The sequence below is a fragment of the Oryzias latipes genome, chromosome 9, assembly GCF_053564925.1.
Source record: "Oryzias latipes strain Hd-rR chromosome 9, Olatipes_Hd-rR_3.1".
NCBI lineage: Eukaryota > Metazoa > Chordata > Actinopteri > Beloniformes > Adrianichthyidae > Oryzias > Oryzias latipes.
This window is the reverse complement of record NC_136245.1, coordinates 22,748,407-22,776,339: the sequence shown is the minus strand read 5'-3', so window position 1 is coordinate 22,776,339 and position 27,933 is coordinate 22,748,407. Positions and strand designations below refer to the sequence as shown.

Here is a 27,933-nt window from a genome sequence, read left to right as displayed (position 1 = left end):
TGAGAGCATCCATTTCAACAATCAGTCCCCCATATGGCACCAAGGCCCCTCCTCCACGCTCCATCCCGGCACTCATTGATGCTTCAAATCACTGCTTCACTACTAGCCCCATGGCTGTCGGATCAGCTGTTTTTGATCCGATCTAGCCTTGCCACAAAGGAAGAGTTTCTGCACGTACTTAAAAATACTTTCGCTCGATTCCAGTTCAGTCTCATCTGTCTTCGCAGTCGAACCCAGCACACGAACAGCTGCGCGCAGGGAGAGGCAAGCTCGTGGAGGATGCTCGCAATCCGTGGAGAAATCTGTTTACAACCGCCGAGTGAACATTGACAGAAAATCTGTTTTGGATTTCAGTTAAGGATTGTATTCTTTAAGTTTACACACGGCATCACTCATCTTCCCTTTTGAAACTCTATTGTTTCCATCCCAAAGCGCTCTGGAGAAGCGCTGCGCCTCAAGGGGAATCCTCTGTTGTTTAATTTAAAGTGCTCCAGCTGCATTACCAGCGCATATTTTGTCCTTTTAAGTTACTTAAGTTCACTGAAACACCCGGACAAGGCTTAAATGTTCGGTATCCAGGAACATCTGATACGAGAAGTTAGCGGATTAAAAGAGAGAAGTCTTGGAGAAGAGATGGATCCAGTCCGCTCGTGGGTGCGTAATGTTGGAGTTGTGGATGCGAACGTTGCAGCGCAAAGGTACAGTCTAAACTCTTCTAATCCAGAACTGTATTGACTTTGTTTAATGAACTACGTTTACTCAAATTGGTTGGAACAGTTTAATTGTTTTTTTTAATGAATTATTGTTGCACAGCAGCTGAAATGAAAATCAAAACAATCTAAACTACTTGTTGCAAATGCGTCACGAATCTTCTTCAAAATCTCCGAAACTGAAAAAAAAAACTCTTGTTCGTAGAAAGGTGTTCAGAAAAACGAAATAATACTCGTCATGCTAGGTTAAAGTTTTTTAATCTGTTTGAAAAATCAAGACTTTGACAAGGAGAAAAAAACGTGTGAGTTCTGTATTTATTCACGAAAGTTTGGGGGATTTCATAAAAAAAGGATTTATCTTTAGAAAATATATGTTTGCTATAACCTTTAAAAAACAAACAAAATAATTAAAGCCTTTTTAATAGAAACGAAATATCTTTGGAAGTAAAACAATGGATATTAAATTAAACCATGAAATATTTACTTGCCTTTGCGCGCAAAGCGCTTGCGCTCACTGCTGCTCCAAACTCACTGCAAACAAAGTTGCTGCAACAGAGTGAAGATTCACAAACGCAGCACCATATTCTACAAAAACAAACAAAAAGAAGTAAAAATGTATTCTGTGAATTACGCATTTGATCCAATAGTTTCCATTTTGAAATGACAAAGGTATCAAATATCAAACTATGTTGAGTGGCTTTAAATATTTGACATGAACAAAATTGTTTTCGATTGTTTTAAAATACTTTTGTATTCATTAAAAAACAACACTATTTTTTTTACCTAAAGAATTATTTTCAGAGTGACAAAAAAGACATTATTGCATTTAAATTAGGTATTTAAGGGCCTTTTCGGTAAGTTTGATTTTCTAAAAATATTCGTTTTCTCTCGATCTGAAGTTTTTTTCCCCTGTACAAATTTATTCAATTCCAAAATGTGGAGCATATAAAAATGCAACATTTCTCATATTCTGTGTTGCACATATCAAGTAGGGAGAGAAAAAAAAACACATGATCATCTAAAGTCTTTTCCCTTTTATTTCTTTCCAAACGATCAGTCATGAATTATTCCATTATTGTATTTTTTGCCTACTTTGTATAATGTAATATCTAAATACAAAGCACAAAATGTGTTTTCTTCTTTTTATTATTTACTCATATTTATTGAGTCAGTAAGTCAATTGCCACAGTGAAAATGTTTTAAATGTATTTTTCATTTTCTTAATTTAATTAATTTAATTTAATTTTAAAAACATTTCTTTTTTTAAATCTTCCATTCCTTTTTTCTTAAATATAAAATGACATATTTTTCCAGCATTGATTAATTTCAATTAGAAAAAAACAAACAAAAAAACAAAAGAAAGCGAACAAAAAACTGAGATAAGATGCAGGCAGTGAGTCTCTGAACTCTGAGTTTTGTTGTACATTATGGTTTCTGATGTCTCTTCCTGTTGTTTCCTCAGCGGAGTTGCTCTGTCAAGGGCTCATTTTGAGAAGCAGCCGCCTTCAAATCTGCGCAAGTCCAACTTCTTCCACTTTGTCCTGGCTCTGTACGACAGACACGGCCAGCCTGTGGAGGTGGAAAGGACAGCTTTTGTGGATTTTGTTGAGCATGAAAAGGTGCGTGAGACTTTTCTACCTGCTCATTACTCATCAGTGTATATAGTTTTAATCTTAGCACCTCTTTTGAGAGGCTCAAAAAGCAAACACGGTCTCCAAAATCTAACTGACAGATTTTCAGCTGCATTTGGGATTGGTCTCACCCAGAAAGCGAAACATCGGAAACAGCTGATGGCTGCCTGTTTACACAAGGTCTACCCTCAATGAGCTGATGAAGTGGGATTCAAAAAGAAAATGACTAATTAGCAGCTTGCCTCATTAGGTGGACATCACTACTTTTTAAAAAATGCAAATGATGCTTGCTCCCATTAAGTTATACAGTGAACTCATCAAAGAGTCTGTTCTTTTATGCCCCCCTCCCATAGTTTTAAACAGTTGGCAGCTGGATTCCTCAGGTTGGAGGGGAGCAGTGTGGAGTTAGATGTTGACGGATACTTTAGGCTTGTTCAGGCCTGGTCACTCACATCCTCCTGAAGGGGCAGCACCTGTGCTCTTTGAGGGAGACTCGCAGACACTCTTCCCTCAAGCTGAAGCTCAAGCATCGTTTCCCAGCTGCAGTTCATGGAGGCAGCAGTTTCACTTTGTGGCTCTTTGTGGCACACAGGCCAGCGCTGACTCATGTGGTGGCATTGGAGAAGTTCATTTTCTGCATGGTTACCCTGGCATCTGCCTCGTAATTATGCAGCTGTAAAGTGACGGCGTGGCAAAAACAAATGCACCTCTGTGTGTATTCCTAGAAGTTATGAAGCCAGTCACCTATCAATCACCTGAGGAGCTTCAGTCTCACACCGCCCGTTAAGCTCTGAGTCTGTTACTTTCCAGATAATCTTCACGCATCTTAATTTCCACACAGATTCTTTGCCTCTGTCTACTTTCAGCTTCTTTTTCAGTGTACTTGTTCTTTTCTCCTCCCCTCCTGTGCTCATCTCTGTGATGCCAGCCTCCTGGGTTACTGGACCAGAGAGCATTCCTCAGAGACCACTTAGAAAGACCAGTAGAGGTAGAAGAAGAGAAGGAAAGCGGCGGAACATGGAAAGAAAGGGGAAAAGTGGAAAAAAGTGAGGGAGGCAGAGCATAGGGGATGGAAGAAAAGTGGAAAGGAAGTTTTTCAGTCAAGGTCGACTGCGGCTTAGTTTCACACACACAGGTTGCGCAGACTCACACATACAACCGTGGCATTTGATCTGAGGGTTTAAGGACCTTTGTTGCAGACATGAGAGCTGGAACTCTACAAAGAGCATCCAAATCAAGGTTAAGTACTCAGCTTAAGTGCGCTCGCACATGAGCTCTCTGATCTTGAAGCTGATCCATGGAGAGTGCGATCTGCAGGTTTGTGCTTCAGACCCATTTGTGCCCATTTAAACACAAATTCACGAGGTTGTGCTGTTCTGCTCCGTGTGTCTGTATTACCTGTTTTGCAAAGAACAGACGGGAGAAAAGACCAACAACGGCACTCACTACAAGCTCCAGCTCCTCTACAGCAATGGTGAGTTGGTTTCAACAGAACTTTTCCAACTGTGTTCATCTCAGCCAGTAAAAGAGTAACTGCTGGGTCTAAAGGGCTCAACAGAAACCAGCACATGAGCATGAAACACACCTGCACCTCCTCATCTTCCTCCCCTCACTTCTCTGAAATGTTCAAATGAGCTACAAGTTGCCACTTCACCAGAACCCCTGACTCACCCCCACACTCCTGTTTCCTCAACATAAGTTCAGGGAGATGCACTGAGAAATTCGGTTCCCATGAGCCACTGCTGCCCCTTCTCTGCCATCATCAGCACCCCTGGGAGAGAAGATAAAAGATGTGTGCTAGACAAACCCCCTCATACTCATAAACACAAGCACACTTTAAGCACTTCCTCTTCATCCTCCCATATCTTCATCTTCCCCCAAGATATATCAAAGGCATTCCCATCCAAACTTTGATGAGAGAAACATATTTTAAAAGCTGTGTTCTCCGAAGTCTCCATGAGAAAATCCATGGTTAGTGCTTTTTCCCTCAAGAAGCAACATCTTTATTTCTTTTGTTGATATGTACAATAAAGGGATGAAAGCATCTGGAGGTCCAGGTATCTCTGGAGAACCTGTTTATGAACTTAAAAGTCATGAACATGTGAAAATAAATCCACAGATCATATATTTCTATTGATTTGCCATGTACTCTGCTATCACTGAAAAAATTTCTAAATTAAGACATGAACAACCCCAAAAAATAGTTTGAGTCATGAGAATCTTGAGAAGTTTTTGACCTCAAACCAGGACATGAATAATTTTGATCAAACATCAAATAACTTTGAATTCTCTCAGAAAGCATGACAGAAATGCATGCCAGTCATGTTCTCTTTGCACACAGTCCGTGCAAAGTTCATCCATTTTTTTAAGCAAATCTGCAGTTATTTTCAATTTTGAAAAAGATAAATCAGTCGAAGCAGACTTAAAAAGGTTTGTTTTTTTTGGTCACAGGAAAATATTGGCACAACAAATACACATACTCTCGATTAAAGGGATGTTTGACGTTCTGTCTTTTTTGCACAGGAGTCCGTACAGAACAAGATCTCTATGCACGTCTTATCGATTCTGTCACCAAGCAGGTTGGTCAACTTTCCCCAAGTCCTCTTCAAGATGACTGCACTCTCAGCTGAATAAATACAACTTCATTGTTTTTTCCCGAAACTGAATCTTTCCCATTGCTCTGTACTTTTTCTATCAGCCCATATCATATGAAGGACAAAACAAGAACCCAGAAATGTGCAGAGTTCTGCTCACACACGAGGTCATGTGCAGGTGAGTGACACTAACACACACACACACACACACAGACTGTCTTAAACCTTTCCCTGCAGGGACTAAATCCAAATATCCATTGCTTTTATTCACTCTGTTTTCACTCAGTCAGCTTGAAATGGGGTTTCAGGACGACACTTGAGGCTCAACTTTTTTTTTTTTTTTTACTTTCCTGCTGCTGAACTATAACTCCAGTCAGGCTGTCATCGTTCTTGTAACAGTGGTAACCCCCTGCTGCTTTTTGCTTTACTCCAGCATGCTGTTGGACCAGCTCCTGTTTCATGCTGGACCCTCATGGTTTTTGGCCTGGGGTTTTACAGCCAGACCTCCGCAAACAGCTCCACACTTGCAGGGGAACATTTTTCCTCATTGAAATATAACTCCTACACTCCTTCACACAAGCTATCCTGAAATGTAATCGAGTCCAGATTTAAAATCAATATTAAAAGAAATCTGGTGAGGAGTCGTTTTTTTTAAAACAGGGCAGAAAAGGGGAAAGCAAACAGATGAAGAGAGGGTTTTGGATGAGGAGAGCAGTCTGGAAGAGGGGCAGTGACCCGAGATTGAAGGGCAGTAGGGGAAAGGATGGAGACCCGGGACACGGGGAGAGACTCTGAGATGGACTGGGCTTTGCCATTGTGCAGCCAGCAGATGCCCGAATGTGACTCACAGCTGGCTAATAACAGAGCTGAGGAGGCAGAGGGCAAGCGGCACAGCTGGGGAGTGAGGCCGTCTGACAGGGGGGCGGAGGGGGGAAGGGCAGGGCCAAGCTGGGACACGAGAGGTTTGAGGCGAGGTGTAGGGGTGGCAGATGGTTAGGGGTGGGGGCACTTTTGTTATGCAGTAAAGGGGACTTTGGGAAGGAGGGGGAAGTGGATGGCTGGCCAGCAGGCTCCCTGGACAGGACAACTGACGAATGGTAGGATGTTGTGGGACCGTGTTTGTGTGTGTGTGTGTGTGTGCACACGCAGAATGAGGCTGCATGGGGGCTGCGTTTGATTTTAGAATCAATGTGACAGATTGCCCGGCTGGCTTTTCACTTTTGAATGCTCTCTCACTGTTTGTAGGGTGTGCTGTTGTACCTTTTCTTCCTTTTTTAAAATTCTTTTGTCTCTTCTTCTCCACCCCTCTCATGCCTCTTTTGTCTGTTGCTTTCGGCCAACTGTGAGGCAGAATTGTCTCGGCCCGTGGATGCGGATGGGCTAGACAAATGTTTAATTTCTTCTCTCCAGTTCTGAATATTTCTCCTTTCTCTCCCCCTCCCCTTCTTTTTTTTCTCAGTCGCTGCTGCGAGAAGAAAAGTTGTGGCAACCGAAATGAGACCCCCTCTGATCCAGTCATCATCGACAGGTAATGAGATGAAACCAATATCTGACACCAGATTGAAAAAACTGTGCCACAGTTGACACAGTTATCGTAAAAAGCAAAATGAGATGAGCAGCTTCCAAAGTTGTTGATGAACTTTGTGATATATTCTTGCTTGTTTGTCCTGCACGAATGGCAGCAGGCTGCTGTGCCAAAAGTCTTTCTCCTCAGTTTCCAGTTTATCTATTGGTTTCTTTTTGACCCTCAGGGATCTGTTTCACTTTGTCCACTTGTTCTGACACTGCACCTGAAACCTGACTCAAGCACAGATTTCTTTTAATGAGAAGCATGTGTATCTTCCATTCCTCTGGACAGACTCACATTTGTAATAAATTCCCAACCCTGACAGCCAGTTATCAAGCTCAAAGGCAGATGAACCCCCCCGTAATCAGCGTGTGTGAGAGGTTTCACGTCTACTGGAGGCCTCACACCGTCTGCCTAGCATTAGACCTGTGATGAATGCTCACAAGCTGACCGTATGTGAAAATAGTTTCTCTGTGATGTCAGAGCGGAGCCTCTCCTCACCTCTTCCACCTGTACTGCTCCTCTTCCTTCTCTCCTTCCCTGCAGCTGTCTGTAGGAAGCACTTCACACACATCAAGGATCCTTTTCTTTCCTCTCTTCAGTTCAAGCTGGCTGCCTGTTGACAGTGTGTCTCCAAGGATCTCAGCTGAAGATAGTTTTCATATAACTAAAAAAAAAAAATTGGTTTGTTGTCTTTAAAATTTTCCCAGAATCTGTCGGAGCAGCTGCTTTTCTCATTCACCAGAGCACATTCGTCTCACAATAACCCTCTCCGCCCCCTTTTATACCTCTTCCTGACACAACCGAACTCATTCTCAGCCTGATTGTTGATGGGGGGAAAACACAACTGTCTTGTGTGCATTTATAGACGAGTGTGACACTCAGGGATTGATTTAAATGAAATCATTGACTCTAATCACACTGGGCACATCCCGGCTTGACGAGGGTGTCTCCCTCTTGATGGTCCTGGGAAATCTCGTCCTGAGGGAGGAACCTATTAGCGGGCTAGTTAATATCTGAAAAGCCTGTATGGTTTTGCATGACCACGATACCCTTTCATCCATGGCAGACACATTTTCTGGAGTGAAAGAGAAGGGAAAGTAAAGTAACTGGCATGATATGAGAGCCAAACACCACAAATGCAGTTGTGTGCAAATAGAAGGATCTATACTTGTTTTTGGATCTTTATTTATGCATGTATATGGATGTATGTGCAATTGTCTATGTGTCTGCATGACCCCGACTCTGACCTTTGTTTCCAGTTGCCTCTTGGAGCTTCAATTATTCATGTGTACAAGGATGTGTGTCTGAGAGTGCAGTTGTGGGTGTGTATGAAGGAGACGGCCTGTTTCTGTGGCTGCAGTAATCAGCCTCCTGCTCCCAGCCCCAACACCTGTTCTCCAATTAACATTCAGCGTGCTGGGCCCCACTCGCTCCAGTCGCCCAGCTTTCCTCCCTTTTCCTCCCTCTTTTCTCTTTATTCTCACACTCTCGGGCCTGCACTCCCTTCTACGGTGCCCCGGTTTGTATCTGCACCTCGGCACACCCCTCTAGGTCTTTTCATTTGCTCTCACATGCTCCTTTGAGCTTACCATTTTCACTCCCTATTGCCTTATTCCCTTGCTTCTCTCTTTTTTTTTATCCCCTTTCGCTTTTTCACCACCACCACCCCCAATTCCCTGTACCCTGTCTAATTTTGCCATAATTAGGCTGTGTCATTAGGACACCTACCCAAGCACAAGGGAGTTTTCAATTCCCCAAACGGCCCGAACCCCCACTTTTCTAATCTCCTTTCCATATTGTTTCAGTTTTCTCTCCCCCTTTCTCCTCCTGCTGCTGCCAGCACAGCAGCATCCCCTCCTTCCCCCCTCCACCCTAATCCTGATTTGAGTGAAAAGGGAAAGAGAGGAGATCATGGCTGATCCATAGGGAGGGGTGAAGGGACAAAGGGTGGAGGGACAGAGGGATGGAGAGGGCAAGAGCGGCTGCTGACAAAGAGATAAGTCAAGATGCTCATTGAAGAAAATTATCTAATGCCTGCTGTGTGTAATAGTTTGATATTTGTCAGATATTTGCACTGGTGAAGACTTATTTTAGGAGAGGTGAGTTTTTGCAGAGGGCCACTTGTCTTTAAATGATGGAGGGACCAGTTTACAGTTAGATCTCAAGTGAATAAATCTGAGCTTATCATCATAAATGTCAGCTTTCAACTCTGCAACAGCTAAACACACATAGCTGTATTTGATAACGACAATGGGAATTTAAAAAATTGTTTTCTTACTCTTGAACTTTAATAAAAAAACATTTTTATGATGACCATTTGCATCAACAGTAAAAACCACTGTTTAGACTTAAACAGTGACCTTAATAATTATGTTTTAAGAAATTAGTGAAAGTTATAAAGTAGCAAGGTTCATCAAAGTAGCATTCTTCATGGCAGATCTCTTCATGAGGGCGTTATTAGCGTTTTGACCTCTGACCTCTGAGAAAATATATAGGTTCTGGGCCAAAGCTGGTCTCAGTATTTATGAGAAAACCATGGGTTTTACAATAGAGACAAGCAGATGTCAGTATTAGTATTAGAGCGTGTGGCTTGCATGGTTGTGCTCGGCCCTCAGTGTGAGCGTGTGCTTTTAAATTTGGCTAAGAAGCTGAGATCAATAGTTGGTCATAAGGAGTGTGGGGAGGGATCCATCGTAAGGCCAGGGCCTTGTGAGGGGCAGTCTGGTGATCAATGGCGAGCACTATCTCACTAATTGATCGTGTTTCTAAGAGGGTTCTTTTCTTTTAACAAGCCGGTGCTCCGAGAAAAAAAGAAAAATCAATGACAATTTTCCAATGCTGTCAATATGGTTCCTTCTTCGTGCTCAGAATGAGCTTAACAAAACTCTCATATGGTCTCATATTAGTTTGATCATGGAAAAATGCACTTTTGCCTTAAATAACTCACTTCAGTATTCATGTGTTTTCCAAATGTCCTAATGATGTTTTTTTTTCTATAACTATTCAAACAGCGATTAGCTGTCCAGAGCAAAGACTTCCAAAGCTCAGCTCCAACAGGAATCCATTACTCTTAATCTCAGGTTGTGGGTTGTATTGATTTTGTTTGTAGTCTTGATTTTAGTTGTGTGTATATACTACAAGCCTTTTTTTTTAACAAACAAGTACTGCTTCTTTTTACTTTCATGAAAATCAACCTGCCTTTGTTTGACTTGAGCCTTAAAACTCTCAAAATCAACATGTTTGTCGCCCTTGTTGTCATTTGCTATTTGTGGTCAAACCTGCATTTCCCTTCCTTTTTTTCTTTTTGTTCATAATCATCCTTAAGTTTAGCAAGCAATGAGTGATATTACTTTTGTACCTGCCCTAACTGAATTATTTTTTCCCCGTCCAGCTAATGGTGGGGAACAGCTGCCCCTATATCCTTTTGCTTCAATATGAGAGAAAATAGAAGCTGACGGACTTTGGGAAAAGAACATTAAACTATCAACCATGGAATAAATGCAGTAACATGTTTTTTGGCCATGTCAGGGGTCGAATTCCTTTCCTCTCCCAGATGCATACTTAAATTCTGCCGCCAAGTCACCCGTTATGTGGTCCTATATACACATTTTGGAGTTTTATGTGTGAGACATTGATGTAATTTTTAAGGCTCTTTCCCATAACTTCAGTAGAAGAATTTTTAACTGTTTGATTTTTAGTTGCAACTTTAACATTAATCTTTCTATGTCACTGCTTTTGAATAATTAGTTTTGGACACAGGTTTTGGAGTTTAAAACAAAATACCTTCCTGAGCTTTTGACTCCACTTCACCCTGATTCCTAAGGGTTTTTAGCCAATTTCATCCATTGTGTGGAGTGCGATATGACAAGGCTAAAGACACAAAGCTGGACAAACAACAATATTAGTATTTTTAAAGTATTCAGACTTTCTTTTACAAATGAATCTTTTGAGAGCAGTTGAGAGCAGCGATTAAGCATGTGGTGGCTATGACATGATATTAAAGGGGCCTGTTATCCAAGAGTTTCTTAAACAAAAAGAAATACATATTTTGTTGGTCAAGATCCAAGTGACGTGTTCAAGAATAGGACTGATGTGGGCATCAAAATTCCAGTCAACAATGTGAGGAACTTTTGATGGTGTCCATTATAGCAGCGATCCCCAACGTCACCGTCCACACAGGGGAGGAGACGTATTGGCACCACGCTGTGGGACAGTTGTCACCAGGCCCAGAGAAAAAGAACACAATCTACATTTTTTTAAATTTCTTTTAGAATCTGATTCTGAGGGAAGTTATATTTTTGAAAACTAATGGATTTTCCTCAGTATTTCTGACTCATTCTTGACATGTTGTCACTTGGTCACATGATGGATTACATTTATAAAAAAATTAGGATTAATATTCCATTTATGAGTATTTTTTTTGTTCAAATCATTGTAAATCAGGAGCAGCCGAAAAAATGCTGTAGGAAAAAGCTGGTAGCTGTGATGTAGGCACTATACAGTCAGTGAGTCACAAGCTCCCTGCTCTGCTCATTTCTGATGAATCCACTTGCAGACATATATCCGTGAACGTTTTCTTCGTCTGAGCTGGTATTGCTCTATTTTTTTCCACCGGTAATGTCAGGTTGGGGGTATGAGTGGCTGTAAGCTAGTAGGGGAGACTGTAAACAAAGGATGATGTGAAATGAGGGTAGGCTTATTCTGCACCAACAGTTCTGCCCACAACTCAGATCCAAATTTTTGATGAACTACTGCCGCTCTGCAGAAACTATGTCCTAGAAAAAAACACAGTTTTTATTTTTTTTTATTTTGGCTAAAAGTGGCATAATCATAGATAAAAGACCATTTGAAATGCTTTTACAATAGATCAAAAGATGATTGGAGTGGGACTCTAAAGCTGCTGTGCTGATTGTTAAATTTAAATCCCTAAGCTATAAATATCAAAAAAACAAACATCTTTGGAAAGTCTTTTTTTCTGTATCCGTCCCTTTTAAAAGTCAGATAAGGTTGAAATTGACAGGTTAAGGGAAAATCTATACCACATTTTAATGGTTCCTTCACAAAATCTAGTGAACAAATAGAGCTTAAGCCAGCTGCAGATATTTTACAGAGGATGAAGATAAACTTTACCTTCAAAAGTTAAGGGAAACTAGAGGCCAAAAAAAAAAAAAATACGTCAGATGCCCACTTCAGCCTCGTACAGGCTGGTCTGTGCAAAGATTGTCTGACATCAAAACGGTCCGTGCCCTAAATAGGGTTGGAGACTTCTGCACTAGAGTAATTTTCTTGAGTAATGAGCATAAAATGATGGGTGCAAAAAAACAATAAACGAATAAAAATGCTGAGACAAGCTCTGATTGAGGTGAGTTGTTTGGAAATAATCAGTCATGACTTTGAGGTGGTCAGTTTTCTCTGATGAAGTTTATCAGAAAAGACACAAATTTTTGTTTAATTGAAACCGTCCTTTTGGAGATCACAGTTGTATCACTAGTTGCTGTAACAATTTGGATTTTGATATAAACCACCCCAGTAACCTGTCTGTCACTCTTGTGTACAAACACAAACAGCTCTGCTCAGTCTGTTGTCACAGGTCTCTCCCCCATGGGGTGGTACTGTCCAGTCCCGCTAGACCCCCTGTCAGCGAACCCCTCAGGCAGCAGGGCGACACAGCGCCTCACACTCTAGAGGGGCACACAGGCCGGACCACTGAGCAGCTGGCACGGAAGCATGGGGATGCTCTTCCCTCGGGGCAACAGAAGCAGCACAATGACTCAAAGACAGACAGGGAGACAGAATGCAATGTCTTGAATATCGATTTCCCTGACAGGTACTGTTTCAAATGTCAAGAGCCTGACTAAGACTGCAGAGGTTCAGGGACCTTTCATCAAACTACTTTCTGCAGTGTGGTCCTAAACTCCTCTGTACTAAGGAAGTGTAAAATGTGTAGCAGGTTATGGGCTTAGTTTGTGTTTAGTCACCTTTGCTCTTTTTCAGCCGTTGTGCCTTCAGACCTCACCACAAGGAGTCAACCTGGTTTGTTTTTTCTAGAGAGTTTGCAAAAGGGCCAGTGAGAGCCAGAGAGCAGAAAGAGCAGAGTTCTGTTTTGACAGGAAATAGGAACAAACTACCACAGGTCTGATGTGGAGAAACAGCAGGGGACCTGTAGAGAGGATGGGGTGCAAAGGGGCATGGGGGAAATTAGAAGTCTTGAGTTGCTGCTCAATGGCACTTTGAACGGTCTTGCTCTCACAGAGCTGCTGGGGCAAAACCTCCCATTTATCTGACCACTAATAGGGTTCACCTTTGGTTGAGCAGTGAAGGGATTAAGTAGGGGCACTCAGTGGATCAGAAGAGGGAAGATTGCTGTGATTTACCGTAGAAAGCACTTTTCCAATTTAAAGTAAATATGAAGAAGTGTTTAATTGTCAAGTTTACTTTTAATGAAGTTACTGAATTTGTATTTTATTTTTTAAGAGGATTTTCTGTCAGAGCAGTTAGGCTCTTGTTTGTATGAGTGCCAGTGTGTGTTAGTGGGTGGGCCAGGAGTCAGAGGCCAATTAGTGGTTGTATTTAGGAACAAGGGCTGTTTTCTTTGGCTGGATGCTGCTGCTTGGGGAGGAGCTAGGAAGTTGTGTGTGTGCCTGAATGTGTATGTGTGTCATTGGGCAAAGTCAAACTCCTCCATTGTGGTCTTAAGTTTCACTAATGACTTAACAATGCCCCCTGGTGCCGGAGCAGCCCCCGTAAGTCACCTTTCGTTTTCTTCTTGTTGATCTTGGATACACACAGGATGCCTTTCCACAGGCTGAATTCTCTAAAAATTATTATTTTTCTGAAAACCTTTTGAGACCCTTTTATTTATATGTCGGGCATATGTCCTATATAAAAAAGTGCCACTGATAGTTTGGGGCAACATAGTTTCTCCTAAAATGCAGGATTGTTATACTAAAATTGAAAAAATATCATTTTTACATTGAATTTTTCTATCAAGTCATTGCAACTTGTGTTTTTAAAAACCCAGATGATAATTTCTGATGCCTTCCAAGCATGTAACATAACCTGGTACATGTTTTAAATTAAAATGATTGTAATATTTAGCAAATTTCCCTTTTTCTGTGGGTGGAGACAAAGTTGACAACTTTTCTTTCTAATTATTTCTAATTTAAGACATAGTTATTTTAGCATTTTTGCAGTTTTAGAAACAATTACCAGAAATTACGTACTGTGTATATTTAAGACACCATTTTTCAGAAGCTGATGTTTTTTTTCCTAAACTGAGGGATCCACTCTTGTAAAAAATGATAAGAAATGTCCAAATTTTCTGACAAGAAAAGTATCCAATAAAACAAATGGGATGAGTGTTAAATGTTTCAAGTTGGGCATTAAACTGGGCAAAACAGTTCTGACTGTAAACTTTCTAAAGAATAGATACATTTCAAGTGTTGGGTGCTTTACCACATGAAAAGCTTGAGGACAACGGTGACTGAACAATTGTGTGAGTGCCAGTGTGTGAGTATGTGACGGTGTGTGTGTGTAATGGTCCTGATGAATCTGTCAGGTCTGAGGGCAGGGGGTGATGTGACTGCTGACAGGCTCCCAGCAGGCATGCTGAGAGCCCTGATAGCGCCTGGCCTCCCTTCAGCTCCCCTCAACCACCCGGCTCCCGTTCTTCTCTCACACTCCTTGGCTCCCACACATTTGCTGTGTATTAGCTACGGGCAGTAAATTACCGCACCCTGGACCTCTGAGTGATTCCATTCCTGTTTCTTCGTGTTTCCCTTCTCTCCTCCTCCTCCAGCACTATTATCCAGCTCACCTTCTACTGCGTCTGTCTATCCGCCTTGTTTTCTCTCAGTTTGATCTGTTTTCCTTCCTCTGTCTGTCATACTCGTCCTGGCTCTTCGACTCCCTCAACCCTGTCAGATTTCCCTCCCCTGTCTATCTTTTTCTCACTTCTGTAATACTTCTCATCCTCCGTCCTTCTATTGTGTCACGCTACACAGCGTTCCTTCCCTCACACACATCCCCTCCACTCCCCATTTACTTTCTTACAAGCAGGTCCCTGTTGTCTAGGCTTCACACTTTTCTTAGCCGCTTCTCTCACTCATGTCCTCTCCGCTACCTCTCTCTAGCTCTCTCTCAGAAACCTCTTCTTTGCCCCCCCACATCCTCATTCAGGAAACAGATGTTGTTTGTCAGATCTTATCATTACTGGCTAATTAAGAAGACATCTCTTCTCCTTCTGTTGTTGCTTCTCTTTCCTCTCATCTCCCTCTCTGTGGCATCCATCCCACATTCATTGTTCTTCTTACAGGAAGGTTTGGGTCGGGGTTTGATACACACGTTATTGTTAAGACTGATTAGTGGCTGATTGATTGAAAGGGTACTGAAAAGGTAACAAGGCTGCTGTTTTATTGCGGATGACCCGGTGTGTTTGAAATCTACTCATTTGTTGAGGGTGCTGCGTGTCTCCATCTGACAGTTGTGAGAGTAAATTTGAGTCCTCGTCCCACAGGAGACACCAAGCATGCTGGGAGAGGTCAGGCCTCTGATGGGACTTCTATTCCCTGTCCTGGTTGTGAATTCATGTTCTCCAGACTGAATACCCATCCATATCCATCTATTTGGCAGAGTGAATGCAGTCCCATGTGGCAAAGCTCTGGAGGCAATCTAGGCTTTTGGCTCAACTCTGTAGACTGAAGCCTTAATTCATTTAAAATTGTTGAAATGCACATTTAGCAGCAGGCAAGAGGTTATGCAGAAAAACACTTTTTGCACCCAGGAGATGCCTTGCTGAAAACCCTGTGCACCTTTTTCTATTAGCATGCTTTTCCTGTGCGAGCCTCTGTGCCACATTCAGGTTTGTGGTGGCATGCCTGCCGGTTTTACAGCAGTACCAAGCCCAATAAATCAGTGCTGGCGGTGAAAATGTTTGGCTTTATCACAGTTCTCAGGTTTAGAGGTATGGGGGGGTATTTGGCCAGAGGTTGCAGAGGTGAAGCCAGCCTGGGAGGTAACGGAGAGACCAATACAAGAGGCAAAGCACCATAGGCTCAGTTAACAAGAGCTGAGCTCATGTTGCTGAAGTATCAGTCTAAACATGAATAAAAAAAATAAATGTTATAAGTCCCAGACAAACCAAAAGACATGATGTTTTAAAATATATTTAAAAAAACATGACTTTGCATGACAATATGACTTTGCTTCAACTGTAGTAGTCCCTGGAGTGTAAACGTGTTGTCCTTTTATGTTACACACAGCTGTTGTTACTGTTGTAGGATTTTAATCATTTTGAGATGTAAAATTTCATTTTTCATGCCAGCGGTTACCCAAGAGTTAACTGTAGTATAAATTCTTCTTCAGCCGTGTGCACTTATTGCATTTAAACGTCTTCAGTTTATAGAGGTGATGCTCTATTCCTAATGAGAAGTAGGTTTATTTGTCTGTATAAGTTGAGGTAAATAAATAAAATGCTGTTTTGGGTGACTGATGGCACAGACATCATGTGATTTGAGGCAGAGCTCTAAAACGGCTTTGTCAGTGGCATGCTTGCTTGGAGGAGTGAAGCTGATGCCACAGATATGTCTGTATGTTTTTGGAGGAGGAGGAGGGGAGTAGACTTGGAAGGCCGGTGTGAAAGGTCCTGTGGTGGTATGCGACAGCGGGGGTATCAGTTCGTGGAGGGTTTTCTGTGCCCCATTAGCAGTGTCAGAGGTCGTGTGCCCCGGGTGTTAACCCTGGTGACCAGTCTAGCTTCCAGTCTGCCAGGAGACCCTGGTCCAGGGGTATTTATTACCTACCTCCAACCCTGCCCCCATCCAACAAACACACAATTATACACAACCCCCAAACACAATTCTCCTCATGGAGGTAAACAAATCACCGTCTGTCACTCCTCAACCTGGGTATGTAAATTCACATCCATACAGTTATATGTGATGATATATGTATTTATTTGCATTTACACTAATTAATCCAAGAAAGCAGCCTGCTTTCACTCTCTGCGGGGATATTTTAGTAAAATCAGCGTACACGTGCAGTATTTAGATATTAAGCAACAATTTTGCTCATTTTTATACTTTAACAGAACAGTTGTGTACAAATAGCTGCCTGCTTGTGTACACTGGGCTCGGAGCTCATGCACGTGCATGGGGTTTGCACAGCCTTTGTGCGACACATGTATTTCGGCCTGCTGGATGAGTTAGTGCTCTCATTGTGTGAGCGTGGCAGAGCAAACCCCCTTAGCATGTCAGTATGTTTTAATGCTTCACATCTGGTTTCTTAATTTTCCAGCCCTCCCTCCAGCTCCCTTCCACCACCATGTCAGGACACTGTTTTGTTTTTTCAGGGTGGCGGCTGGGGGGGGGATGCTGAGATAGAGGGGATGCTTGATGAGTGATGGCCCTGCATACAGGACGTCCACATTCCTGCTCTCTACCTTTGTCTGTCTCTTTTTCTTCATTTTCCCTATATTTTTGTTTTTGAATATTTGCAGGAGTCACACATTTGGGGGTGATAAAAACAAACTCCCACTCAAAAATTTGCCTTTTTTGTGTTGTGCCATCTCGTTTTCCTTCCTTACTTTACATTACTTCTTTCTGAAGTTCAAACTTAAGGATCTTTGATCTTTGATGACTAAATTGAGCTTCAATGCTCAATTTAGCTTCAGTAAAACAATGGGCTTCTCCTTTTGTAGAAAGACATCTAGCTTTGCTGCTAATTTACACTCTTCATTAGACCTTTAGCACCACATCAAGACCCACCACCAACAGTAAACCTGTATTTACAATCAGCACAGAGAGTGATGTGTTTTATGACTACGTGAAAAGGTAGTTTAAGTCAACAGTGATTAGTGCTGATGACTGCCAATGAATTTTTTTGTCCAGCTTAGGCGCTCAAATCATGATTAGAGCCATATGTAAAGCAGAGCGACAAACACTTATGTGTAACAGATGCCCCGTGTTCTGAGAAATGTGAAACCCATCACCCGCTTTAAAGAGTGAAGCTTTAAAAAAACAACTAGCAGCCCTTTGTTTTGAGTGTCATGACTCTCTGTTAGGTTATTGAACTAGTTTTAGTTAAGCAAGTTGTTGCTACTGGGATGCTGGACTCCTGCAGCGAGGCCCGTGTTTTGTCTTAGGAACTGATGCATATGCAGACAAAAGGGATTGAAGGCTCTGACAGAGCTGTTGAAGTGAAGACAGAAAGGGGAAAGAAAAACATACTCCCTGTGGTGCCACAGTGTAAAATGATCTCTGGATTTGGGTGTTTGTTTGTTTTTCATGATTTAAATGTGAAGATTTTACAAAGCTTTGTTTATACTGATGACCACATGCAATATACAAAGAAAAAACATTTGTATTTATTGTTAAGAGAATAAAAGTCACGGGGAAACTCTTATTTCTAAACCTTGACTTGTCTAAAAAAAATTTTCATCGTTTTTGCAGCTGGTTCAAAAGTTAATTTATAACTTTCATAATTCACAACATTTCCAAAATTCCTGATTTTCTTGTTTTAAGAAATTATACAATGAACGAGTGTCTAATATACAATTTACTAACCATGGATACAGTTGTACCAACAGAGATCTTTGAAAACAGCTTTTATCTTCAACCTCCTGCTGACTCTAGGATCAAATGGGTTCTTTGCATGTTCTCCTCAATGTTCCTGTCGCTGGATGAGAATGTGTGAGTGTGTTATTTTACCCAAACAACAAAAACAAACAACAGCAATGTTCAACTTTTGCAACCACAATAGAGAAGGGGGATAAAAAACAGAGGGTCCTCGACTTCTTATTAATTATGCAAGATTAGTCTAATTATAATTCAGCAAATGAATGTGTGGCAGAAGGTGTGAGGCGACGGGGCTGGGAGATTTGCATGTTAAGTGGGCAGGGGGAACCAGCTAATGCATGCAAATATATGCATCAATGTCTCGCTTTAATTTCAGCATTTGCAGCTGTATGCGTCCGAACTAACTAAGAGGGGGGTGAAAAGTTGACTAAAAGCAGGGGGGTGTTGTCATTAAAATGAAAGTGTATGCACACATGTGGACACTTTAGTGTGCACATGTATGCAGGAAAGATCATGTGGACGATGAATGATAAGACAAAGTCAACAAACAAGGTCAAAAACCCGATCAAAGTGCGCAATGTCAGGAAAGAATGAAGGGATGGATGCTTAGATGGATGATGGAGATGCTGGGATGGATGCTGAAATGAATAATGAGGTGCTGAGATGGATGCTGAGATGGGTCATGGAGGTGTTGGGATGGATGATGGAAATGCTGGGATGGATGCTGATATGGATCATGGAGATTCTGGGATGGATGGTGAAATGGATGATAAGTTGTGAGAAGGATACTGACATGGATCATGGAGATTCTTGGATGGATGCTGAAATGGATGATAGAGATGCTGGAATGGATGCTGATTGATTCTGGTTGATGAATGTACACACCCATTAAGTTAGTGTTTTGCATTTGTTTTCTTAAGTTTGTTTTTACTGGCATTTGTCCTGTCATTCGGTAAACAAGCGGATGGCAAACTGTGAAAGAAACACTTTGTGGAAGATCTTTTGAAATGTCAAGTGATTTAATATTCCACAACCTAGAAAATATTTTGTCCTTAGGATTAAATAACTAAATAATGTTCTATGTGTGATCAATTTGCTAAATAAGGACTTTTAATCCTGATAACCCTTAATCATGGCTCCCACATGAATGACAACAATGAGTTCAGAAAAGATGGAAAGACATACAACATGGATGTGTCCTTTCATATGGCTTCATTTAGAACTGGGATGTGAGTAGTTTTAAGGTTTCCAGGTTCCCACTGATAAATTGTAATATTTTTATACCAACAGTAATATTGATTGTCCACTGACCAAATATTTCAAAGAGAAAACATGGAAAGGCTCTTGGAACTGAACCAGGTTTAACAAGGTCCTTTTCACACTGGATGGAAGAAAAGTGAGTAAAAGCTTAAGAAAAATGAGAGAGATTAGAATTTGTTGGGGGGATTCATTGCTTTGGGTGCAATTTGAAGTTCCCCTTTGAAAAAAAGATACATTAAGATGAATTATGGAGAGCACAATGTGGGTGGGATTGAAACTTGCCAAAAAATTCAAACCTTATTCTGCAGCTTTTTTCTCTTTAGTCTCAGTGTTTGTGGAAAAATGAGAGTGATGGCAGAAGTTAGGAAGACATTAGCTTGAAATGCTAACTTGTAAAGACATTGATCCTGATAATACACAGGAGTGGACTCTTTTGTGCCCCCCCCACATGTTCTCTGAGAAAAGAGTTTGGACATTGCACTTAAAGTACTACTTAGGTTGGATGACATGTATAATTTTAAAGGTATATTTTTAACAGTGTAAAAAACATTAAAACAATTAATTTATTTTTATTCAGCATATGTGAAAAAGTTATAGTGGCTGTTTGTGTTTACCCCCTTTTTTTTAGTCTTTGAAAATATATTTATATCTGTCATGCTAGCAACACACCTAAACACTAGAAGAGAGATGATTAAAAGGAGTCAAGAAGTAAATGATTATGATTATGATTATTATTATTATGATTATTATCATTAAATTATAATTAATCCTAACAAAAGCATTCAAGTGACTGTGTCAGGGTTCCCTTATCCAAACAAGTATGTGTAAAGACTCTCTGCTTCTCCCCAAACTCTTTCTTTTTAAATTGTTGAGAAAAGGAGTTGAGGAAAGGATATTTTCTAAAAATTGCAAACAAATAGATCCATCTTCGTCTTCCTGTTCCTTGTCGGAGCTGGTATCTGGCTCAAAACTGTATGGCTGGATAGCTCAAATATTGCTCGCCATTGTTGTTGGACCGCTAATGTTCTGTAGGGGCTGTGAGGGACTGTAAGATAGTGGGTGAACAGATGGATGAGCCCACAACTCAGAGGCAAATTTCTAATGAACAACTGCCATTCTGAAGACACGATGCCAATTTTTACATTTTGGCTAAAAATGTCTAAAAGACCATTGGGAACACTTTTATAATACTTTTATCATGATGACAAAGATGATTGGAGAGGGACTTTAAAACTTAAGTAAACAGTATTTTGAGTCATGCTTGAGTTCTCTAAAAAGAATATATATGATTTTCTTTAAATGCAAAAATAAAGTTATCTATTAGTAGAGCTGTTTGCTCTCGTTTACACTTTCTCGTTTACACTGTTCATTTCATTTCATTTCATTGTATACGCGTATGATGCAAATTGTACATGTGCACAGTGACAATAAAGGCATTCTATTCTATTCTATTCTATTCTATTCTATTCTATTCTATTTATGATTTTTAATGATAGAAAGGAGGATTAAAGTTTTAGGATTCTTTATTTCTGTCTTCATAGGTATGGTAAATTCATTTTATTTGAGCAGTGTTTCAAGTGTTAAAAACTAAATTTTGAAAGCATCAAAAAAGGCTGAAAATATGACTTGCAACTGCAGCGTGTTTTTCCTCTGAGATATAAGGGGGACTGTTAGCAAAAATGAAAATGTAAAAATGAAGCTTAAAGACCAGAAGATTATTCTGATTCATTGCTCAGTTTTGCAACATAAATGTAAAGTCGGAAATATAAACAAGTAATTATTCATCTCCATGAGAAGTGTAACCTAAATATTCAACAGTGACTTAGCATATGCTACAAGTATTTTAATGAGCGGTTTTTGAGTACTCTGTACTCTGTTCCACTTCACCGCTGATTTATAGTGGAGTTTTAGATAAATCAGGACTAAGGCACGTTTTTATGGAAGTGAAATAGAGAAATGAATAATCTGCCATAATTATACCACAAGACAGCCTATATTTATTTAATTCTAAATGCAAATCTGCTTAATTTTTCCTCACCCTTGGCTTTAAATGAATCTCTTTAGCCTAATCTACACCTGCTAAAGAAGCTCTTGGTTTGTAAAGCCTCTTTCCATGTTCTTGCTGGATTTCAGTGATGGAATGTGCTCATGTTGTTGCCTTCTTTTCCCATTCCTGTCTTTGCCTCTCAGCATTGGGACTTTGGGATTGCGGCAGAGCTGTGTTGCCATGGCAGCTGGCTGTGTTTCCGAACCCTGTACACCTGGGACTTGGAGTCTCTCCCCGTAGTCTCCCTTTCTCCTTTTTATTCCAGCTTTTCAGGTTTTCTCCGGTACAGCAGAGGCTATTGCAATCACTGTCAACTCCAATGAAATGTAAATTTAAATATGCGGTGAGACTCTAACCAGAAAACAAAATTCACGTCCACAGAAGTGTGTAAGTGCTTTTATAAGTACCTTCGTCCTTCCACCTCCTACTTCCACATTCTCCGTGGCTGTCCCTGCTTCAGTTCCCTCCCCAATCCCAGGTGGGGGTTGAAAACATTGTTGGGGGAATCCCTGGAGTCTGCTGGCCTACATCAGTGTCGCAGCTTAACTTGGAAATATTGCAGCACTTTTCATACTTCTGTGTTTCAAAATTTCATAACTTGATTTGAAGTCTACTACCAGTGACTATCAGGTAAAAAGACTAGCTGAGACTGTTGACAGAGCCACAACAACATAACACACCTTCCATCATGAACGCAGGCGTATCTGTGGAAAACAACATCTCACTTGAATGTTGTTATTTTCCAGGATGGCAAATAATCACTCATGGGATTTTATTTTTCTTGTGTAAAATTTGTTTCTGATGTTTAATGTGTGCCCTTTTGTTTGCCCTCTTAGGTTTTTCTTGAAGTTTTTCCTGAAATGTAACCAGAATTGTCTGAAGACAGCAGGAAACCCAAGGGATATGAGGAGATTTCAGGTACAAAAAAACAGAACACTTTTGTGAATATGAGTATGTACGTTGCTGGAAAAAAGCAACACGATCATATGGCACTGTGAATAAAATAAATTTAAATAAGTTGGTAAATATCCATTTTTCCATTTTTCAATAGTATTTAATCACACATTCAAACATAGCACATACTTTCCCTTGGAAAAATGTTCCTGGAAAAGGGATCCTAGTGGAGGGAACTAAAGGTGAAAGTCAGAAATCAATAAGAAGTCAAAGCGATGGAAAGACAAACGAAAAGAGTTAGATATGTGGGAGACATGATCTTTGGGGTTGCTGGGGAACAGGAAATGGGCTGAGGTGTTTCAGGAAGTTGTCAAGAATAGAGTGATTGGCTCCAGATGAAGGAGGTCATGCTCTATGACCCAGGAAGTGGTCACAGGGGACACTCCCGCCTTACTTCCTCTACCGTCTTTCAGCACCAGAGGCCTCAGTCTGGCATTTTCTCTCAGTCTTTTCCCCTGTTTCTTGCTCCTTCTATCTCCCACCATGTTTGTTTTAACTCTTGTGACACATGCTGAGAAGTTATGAGCCTGGGGGCCTAAGACTTTCATCTGAAGGTTAAAAGGTGATCAGACCCTTTTATAAATAATTTCATATTTTGCTTTAGCCACAAACTGCATTTCTCCCCTACACGTGTATACATGCAGTATATAGATATGTATAAAGTCTCATTACATCCATGTTTCCTCTCAATAGCTGCAATGGAACTCACACATACAATAGCCACAAAATCAAATTAGAGACACCATAAATCATTTACTACTTTAACGGTTGGCTTAAATAGTGGATTTGTTCCATATGTTTTGTGTCACTGTGGGATTAGTAGGAGACAACAAGTTTGCAGCATGCTGTGTGAATCAAATGTTAGGCAAGAGGCAGTGGACAGGCCATATGGAAAGCTAAAGGAGGAGATGAGGGATGGATGTTCTGTGTCATCCCTGGAATGCAGACACAGTATGGAAATCCCAGCGATGTCACATTAACCATGAAGAAAAATGATTCAGAGAATGTATCTCAGAAACGTAATCCCTGAAACAAATAGTTGCTCAGGGATTCCCAAGGAGTAACCAGAGCTTTGGCTCCAGTTATGTTCCACACATTCTAATGTATGCTCCCTCTTTGCTCTCCTCGTCCAGGTGGTCTTATCAAGCACCATAAGCGTTGATGGCCATGTCCTCGCCGTGTCTGACAACATGTTTGTCCACAACAACTCAAAACACGGTCGGAGAGCTCGAAGGCTGGAGCCAGGAGAGTCTGTGGAGAATACTATGGAATACGGTAAGGACTACTCTCTGCTGCTCTAAAGCAACACCTCATTCATCTGATTTCTTTTTATTACATGTCTCTGCCGTCACTCACACCTAGGAACATGGGGCAAATTTTTCCGAAGAATGTACCCGAGCTGCATAATGTTCATTCATAGTCTTGTTAATAGCCATTCCAGGCATCTTCAGTGGTGCTAAGGGACGTTTAAAGAAAACATCAAAAATATTTATCACACGTCGCTTTATGTAAACTGCATGTATTAACAAAATTAAAGGTAAAGGTGCATGGTTATTGTGAAATTTTAATCAGTCTTTGAACAAAAATTACAAAACTCCCTTTGCTTTACAATGATTTAAGATTTACCTTCAAAAACAAAAGTTGTCTTTCCTCTGATTGCGACTTATGTGTCCTGCATTTTACTTTTGTCCCTTCTAGTGTAGCTGCCTTAAGGTTTTGAGTTAGGGATCTTTTTTTTTTTTTAAGTTTTCATGGATTGTGCTACATCATAAACCTAAATAACCCACAGCTGCTAAAAAATAATCTGAATTTGAAATTGAACTTTGCTTTTCACACCTTTGCTGTCAGCCTCACAACAATACTAAGCCTTGACCTGGTGTTTTTCTAACCGAGGCACATCTTGTATTGAGTAAATCATGCTCTGCTGTCCTTTTAAGCTACGCCATGTATCAAAGCCATCAGTCCCAGCGAGGGCTGGACCACCGGCGGGGCCATGGTCATAGTCATCGGGGAGAACTTCTTCGATGGGCTACAGGTGGTGTTTGGAAGCATGCTAGTGTGGAGTGAGGTAAGAGTTATCTTTGGAACATCTCACTGACTGAGGGTACATATTTTGAAATGAAATACACAACGTATGCTTTGTCTCGGCGTTGGATGATTTATGTGCACGTTCAGCACATTAATCTCACCAAAGTATTTTGTGAGCGTAAATATTTACAAAGCATGCAAAGGGCGGTTTGTGACACAGTTTTTCTTTTTTTGTACTTCACGCTCAGCTGATCACTCCACATGCTATACGAGTCCAAACGCCTCCTCGCCACATCCCGGGGGTCGTGGAGGTCACACTGTCTTACAAATCGAAGCAGTTCTGTAAGGGAGCCCCCGGGCGCTTCATTTACACAGGTATGACGTTGCATCGTCATCTTCTTTTTTTTCCAAGTCTACCAAAATTACAGACTTTACAAATATGAGGTTTTGAAAATATTATGATTAACACACTGAATACCTTTTCAGCACTTAATGAACCAACCATAGACTACGGTTTCCAGCGCCTTCAGAAAGTGATTCCTCGACATCCTGGTGATCCAGAGAAACTTGCAAAGGTGAGAAATTTTCATAGACTTGTCCAGCTTGTGTTATTATGGAATAAATTAAACAGAATGTTTACTTCACAGGAGATTCTCCTGAAAAGAGCAGCAGATCTAGTGGAGGCCCTGTATGGAAATCCACACAGTAATCAGGTAAACGGAGAAGGTTTCTTGATCGATTCAAATTTCATGACAAAAGTGAAAAGGGTTGGCAATTGTAAAGCTGCAGCTCAATTAGCCTGTGTTTGTGTACTTGTATGTTTTTTAAATTAATTTAGCTTAGTAAAGGTTTACAGTTAAGACATTTTGTCAGACCAGTTTACATGGAACTGTGATGCTGTGTTGTCAGGATAAAGCCAATTAAATACAACAATATGGAAACACGACACTGCACTTTTAGTTTGTGGCAGACACCTGGTTGTTTGGCAGCAGGTTCTCAGTCCACCGATGAAATGAAAACACTTGAGTGCAGCAGAATAAGTCAGAAAATTGTCAGCAGAACTGTTTGAGTAACTTGTACTTAATGGCCTAATTGGGTGTAGCTCTCACATTCTCATTTTTAGACAATAATTAGAGCTGTGCGCTGTCCTGTTGCTGGCAAAAATAACAGCAGCAACACACTGTCAGCCCATCAGTAGCTGTTAATACTTTCACATTCCATAAGGGTTGCTGATCACTGTACTTGATTTCCTGTAGGACATGCTGCTGAAACGTGCCGCTGACATCGCTGAGGCTCTCTACAGTGTCCCCCGTCCTCACAGCCAGCTGCAAGCTCTTCCCAGCTCCCCAGCACATGGCAGCGTTATGGGTTTGGGCTCCTATCCCTCCCAGCTAGGTGTTAGCATTGGGGAGCCAGGACAGAGCAGTCAAGGTGAATGAGCTATTCCGAAAATTGTTCTCCTCTGTTTTTTGTATTAAAACTGAAGAACGTAACTGAATCGGTATTTCTCTTCCAGGTTACATTCGAAACCCCAGCAGTTTGTCTCCCAGGGGTTACCCATCTGCTTCCACCCCCCAGCAGTCAAGCTATGGCAGCAGTGGGGGGATGACTGGAGGATATGGGACAGTCCCCATGACAAGTTTAGGAGTTCCAGGATCTCCTGGCTTCAGCAGTGCTTCTCCCACAAGCTCTCCATACAGTAAGAACCTCCTCATCACAATGCTAAATTAGTTTCTGTAAAGTTCTGGGTTGACATTGTCTGTTGACCTTTGTTCCACAGTAATGCCCTCCAGCCCCACCATACCAGGAAGCTCCAGCTCCTCATCATCTCTTTTGCCTTTCTCCTCCTTCCCTTCTGCTGCTAAACAGAAGAGCGCTTTTGCTCCTGTCCTCAGGCCCCAAGGTTCTCCCTCCCCTGCCTGTCCCGCATCAGCGGGGAACAGCTTCAGAGGTAGTCATCCAACTCACTATCTGACGCCGCTGTCTGAACTCACGAATGCAGTCTAACCCCCTCTACTAACAAACTGGAAAGCTATGACTGAACCAGACAGAAAACGCTTGCTGGATGTACAATAATGAAAGACCTGCCAGGCTTGAATCATGGCTTTTGTATATTTTTTCTCTCCAGCGATGATGGGCCTGGTTGTTCCCCCGATGTAGCAAAGCACCTACCCCACTCTGCCCCAGACCACTGCTTGATTTAACCCTTCTTTTGGCGCAGAAAATGGGAAATTCATCTCTAGCGCTCTTGTATAACTTTCCTCCCCAGCTGTCAATCTTAGTTCCATTGTCATCCAGACTGATAAACAGAACAAGGAATAAAAAAGTCCAAAGAGGAGCCTTCTACTCTAGATGAAGAGGAGAATACTCATCCAACAATTTCAGAGCCACTTCTCAGCAAGCAGCATCAGACTGAACTGGACGACAGCTGTTTGTGTGCGGCATCAGAAAGGAAACAAAAAGGAAAGAGACTTCCGATTTTACACGGAGCTTCAGGATCTACACAAACCTTGATCAGACTTGGAAGATGGGCCCTCCAAAAAGCGCAGTGAGAGTTGACAGGTGGCAGACAACTGCTCCAATAAGCAGGGTGCTATTTTGTTAGAGGACGGACACCTTAAAAGGCATGTGTGTACCACTATCTGTGAGCTAGTGACAGATTTTTTTTGTATTAGACTTTTCTAAGTCAATTTACATTCCAGAAGAATAGTCCCTTTATTTTTTCTTTTCTAATTTCTATGGTTTGTCAAGGGTAAAACCTTTCTCTCATGGGTTATTACTAAAGAAATTCATATATTGATTTATTTAAAAGCAAGCAATTTAACTTATTATAGTTAGTTTAGGGAATAATATAAATGTGTTTTTACAAAGTGGTCCTTTTCCAGTTGTTGTTGACACAAAGATTTTCAGAAATTGGCAGTAACTTTGATAAATGATCGGTAAGATTTTTCTTTTTTCAGTAAGGAAAGAAAACATCCTAACTTGTAGGTTTTCTTGTAGCAGAATACAAACTTTATCCCCACAATTACAGAAGATTGTGGCTCCTTGTGTGGAAGGAAATGTTAGTTTGCCTTATCCTTGAAGTTTACTTAAAATGCATGCTTTGTACACCAACCACCTGATACATTTCCAATTTATACATGATTAGTATTAGCCTTTTCCGGATGTCTTCAATATGTCACAACCCAGTACAAGGAGAGAAGTCACTATGCAGTATGGAAAACTATAAGCACAGCAGCTGGAAAGAAAAGGAGCAGGTGCATGAGGTGAACTCTGACCCTTATTACCCTGTTCTTACCGTTATTATTCATTTTGTCATCACAACAAAAACTGCTTTCTCAGGACACGAAAATAAAGAGTAGATGACGTGCAACTTTTGTTTTTTTTTAGAACACGGTTAATCTTATTTATTTAAATAATTATTAGCAATTTATTATTATTTTTTAAAGCCATCTTTCTTTAACAACAGTACAAATTATTGGTGCAAATGTGATTTGTATATTTTAAGGTGTAACTATATTTTGTGGTCGAAATAAAAAAAACAAAAAAAACAATAAACGGACAAA

The 27,933-nt window shown here is 40.9% G+C and overlaps 1 protein-coding gene across 2 annotated transcripts; it reads left to right on the top strand.

Moving 5' to 3' along the window:
* Nucleotides 1-62: 62 nt before the first annotated feature.
* ebf2 (EBF transcription factor 2) lies at nucleotides 63-27,933 on the top strand. 2 transcript variants are annotated; one of them, XM_004072364.5, is made up of 16 exons: nucleotides 63-698; nucleotides 2,173-2,329; nucleotides 3,758-3,815; nucleotides 4,865-4,920; nucleotides 5,040-5,113; nucleotides 6,395-6,463; nucleotides 22,222-22,303; nucleotides 23,473-23,614; nucleotides 24,277-24,407; nucleotides 24,616-24,742; nucleotides 24,854-24,942; nucleotides 25,015-25,080; nucleotides 25,624-25,798; nucleotides 25,884-26,066; nucleotides 26,148-26,318; nucleotides 26,496-27,933. In XM_004072364.5, exons 1-16 carry the CDS (start codon nucleotides 565-567, stop codon nucleotides 26,525-26,527), a joined length of 1,746 nt encoding a protein of 581 aa, XP_004072412.1. In that variant the 5' UTR covers nucleotides 63-564; the 3' UTR covers nucleotides 26,528-27,933. The 2 variants fall into 2 exon arrangements, with proteins under 2 accessions (XP_004072412.1, XP_011477442.1); XM_011479140.4 differs by having other exon boundaries at nucleotides 26,148-26,529.

Coding starts and splice junctions, on each gene's coding strand:
- ebf2 (XM_011479140.4), top strand. CDS start 565: ATGTTCGGTATCCAGGAACATCTGATACGAGAAGTTAGCGGATTAAAA. Junction 22,304..23,472: donor GGGATATGAGGAGATTTCAG/GTACAAAAAAAC, acceptor CTCCTCGTCCAG/GTGGTCTTATCAAGCACCAT. Junction 24,408..24,615: donor GCATGCTAGTGTGGAGTGAG/GTAAGAGTTATC, acceptor CTTCACGCTCAG/CTGATCACTCCACATGCTAT.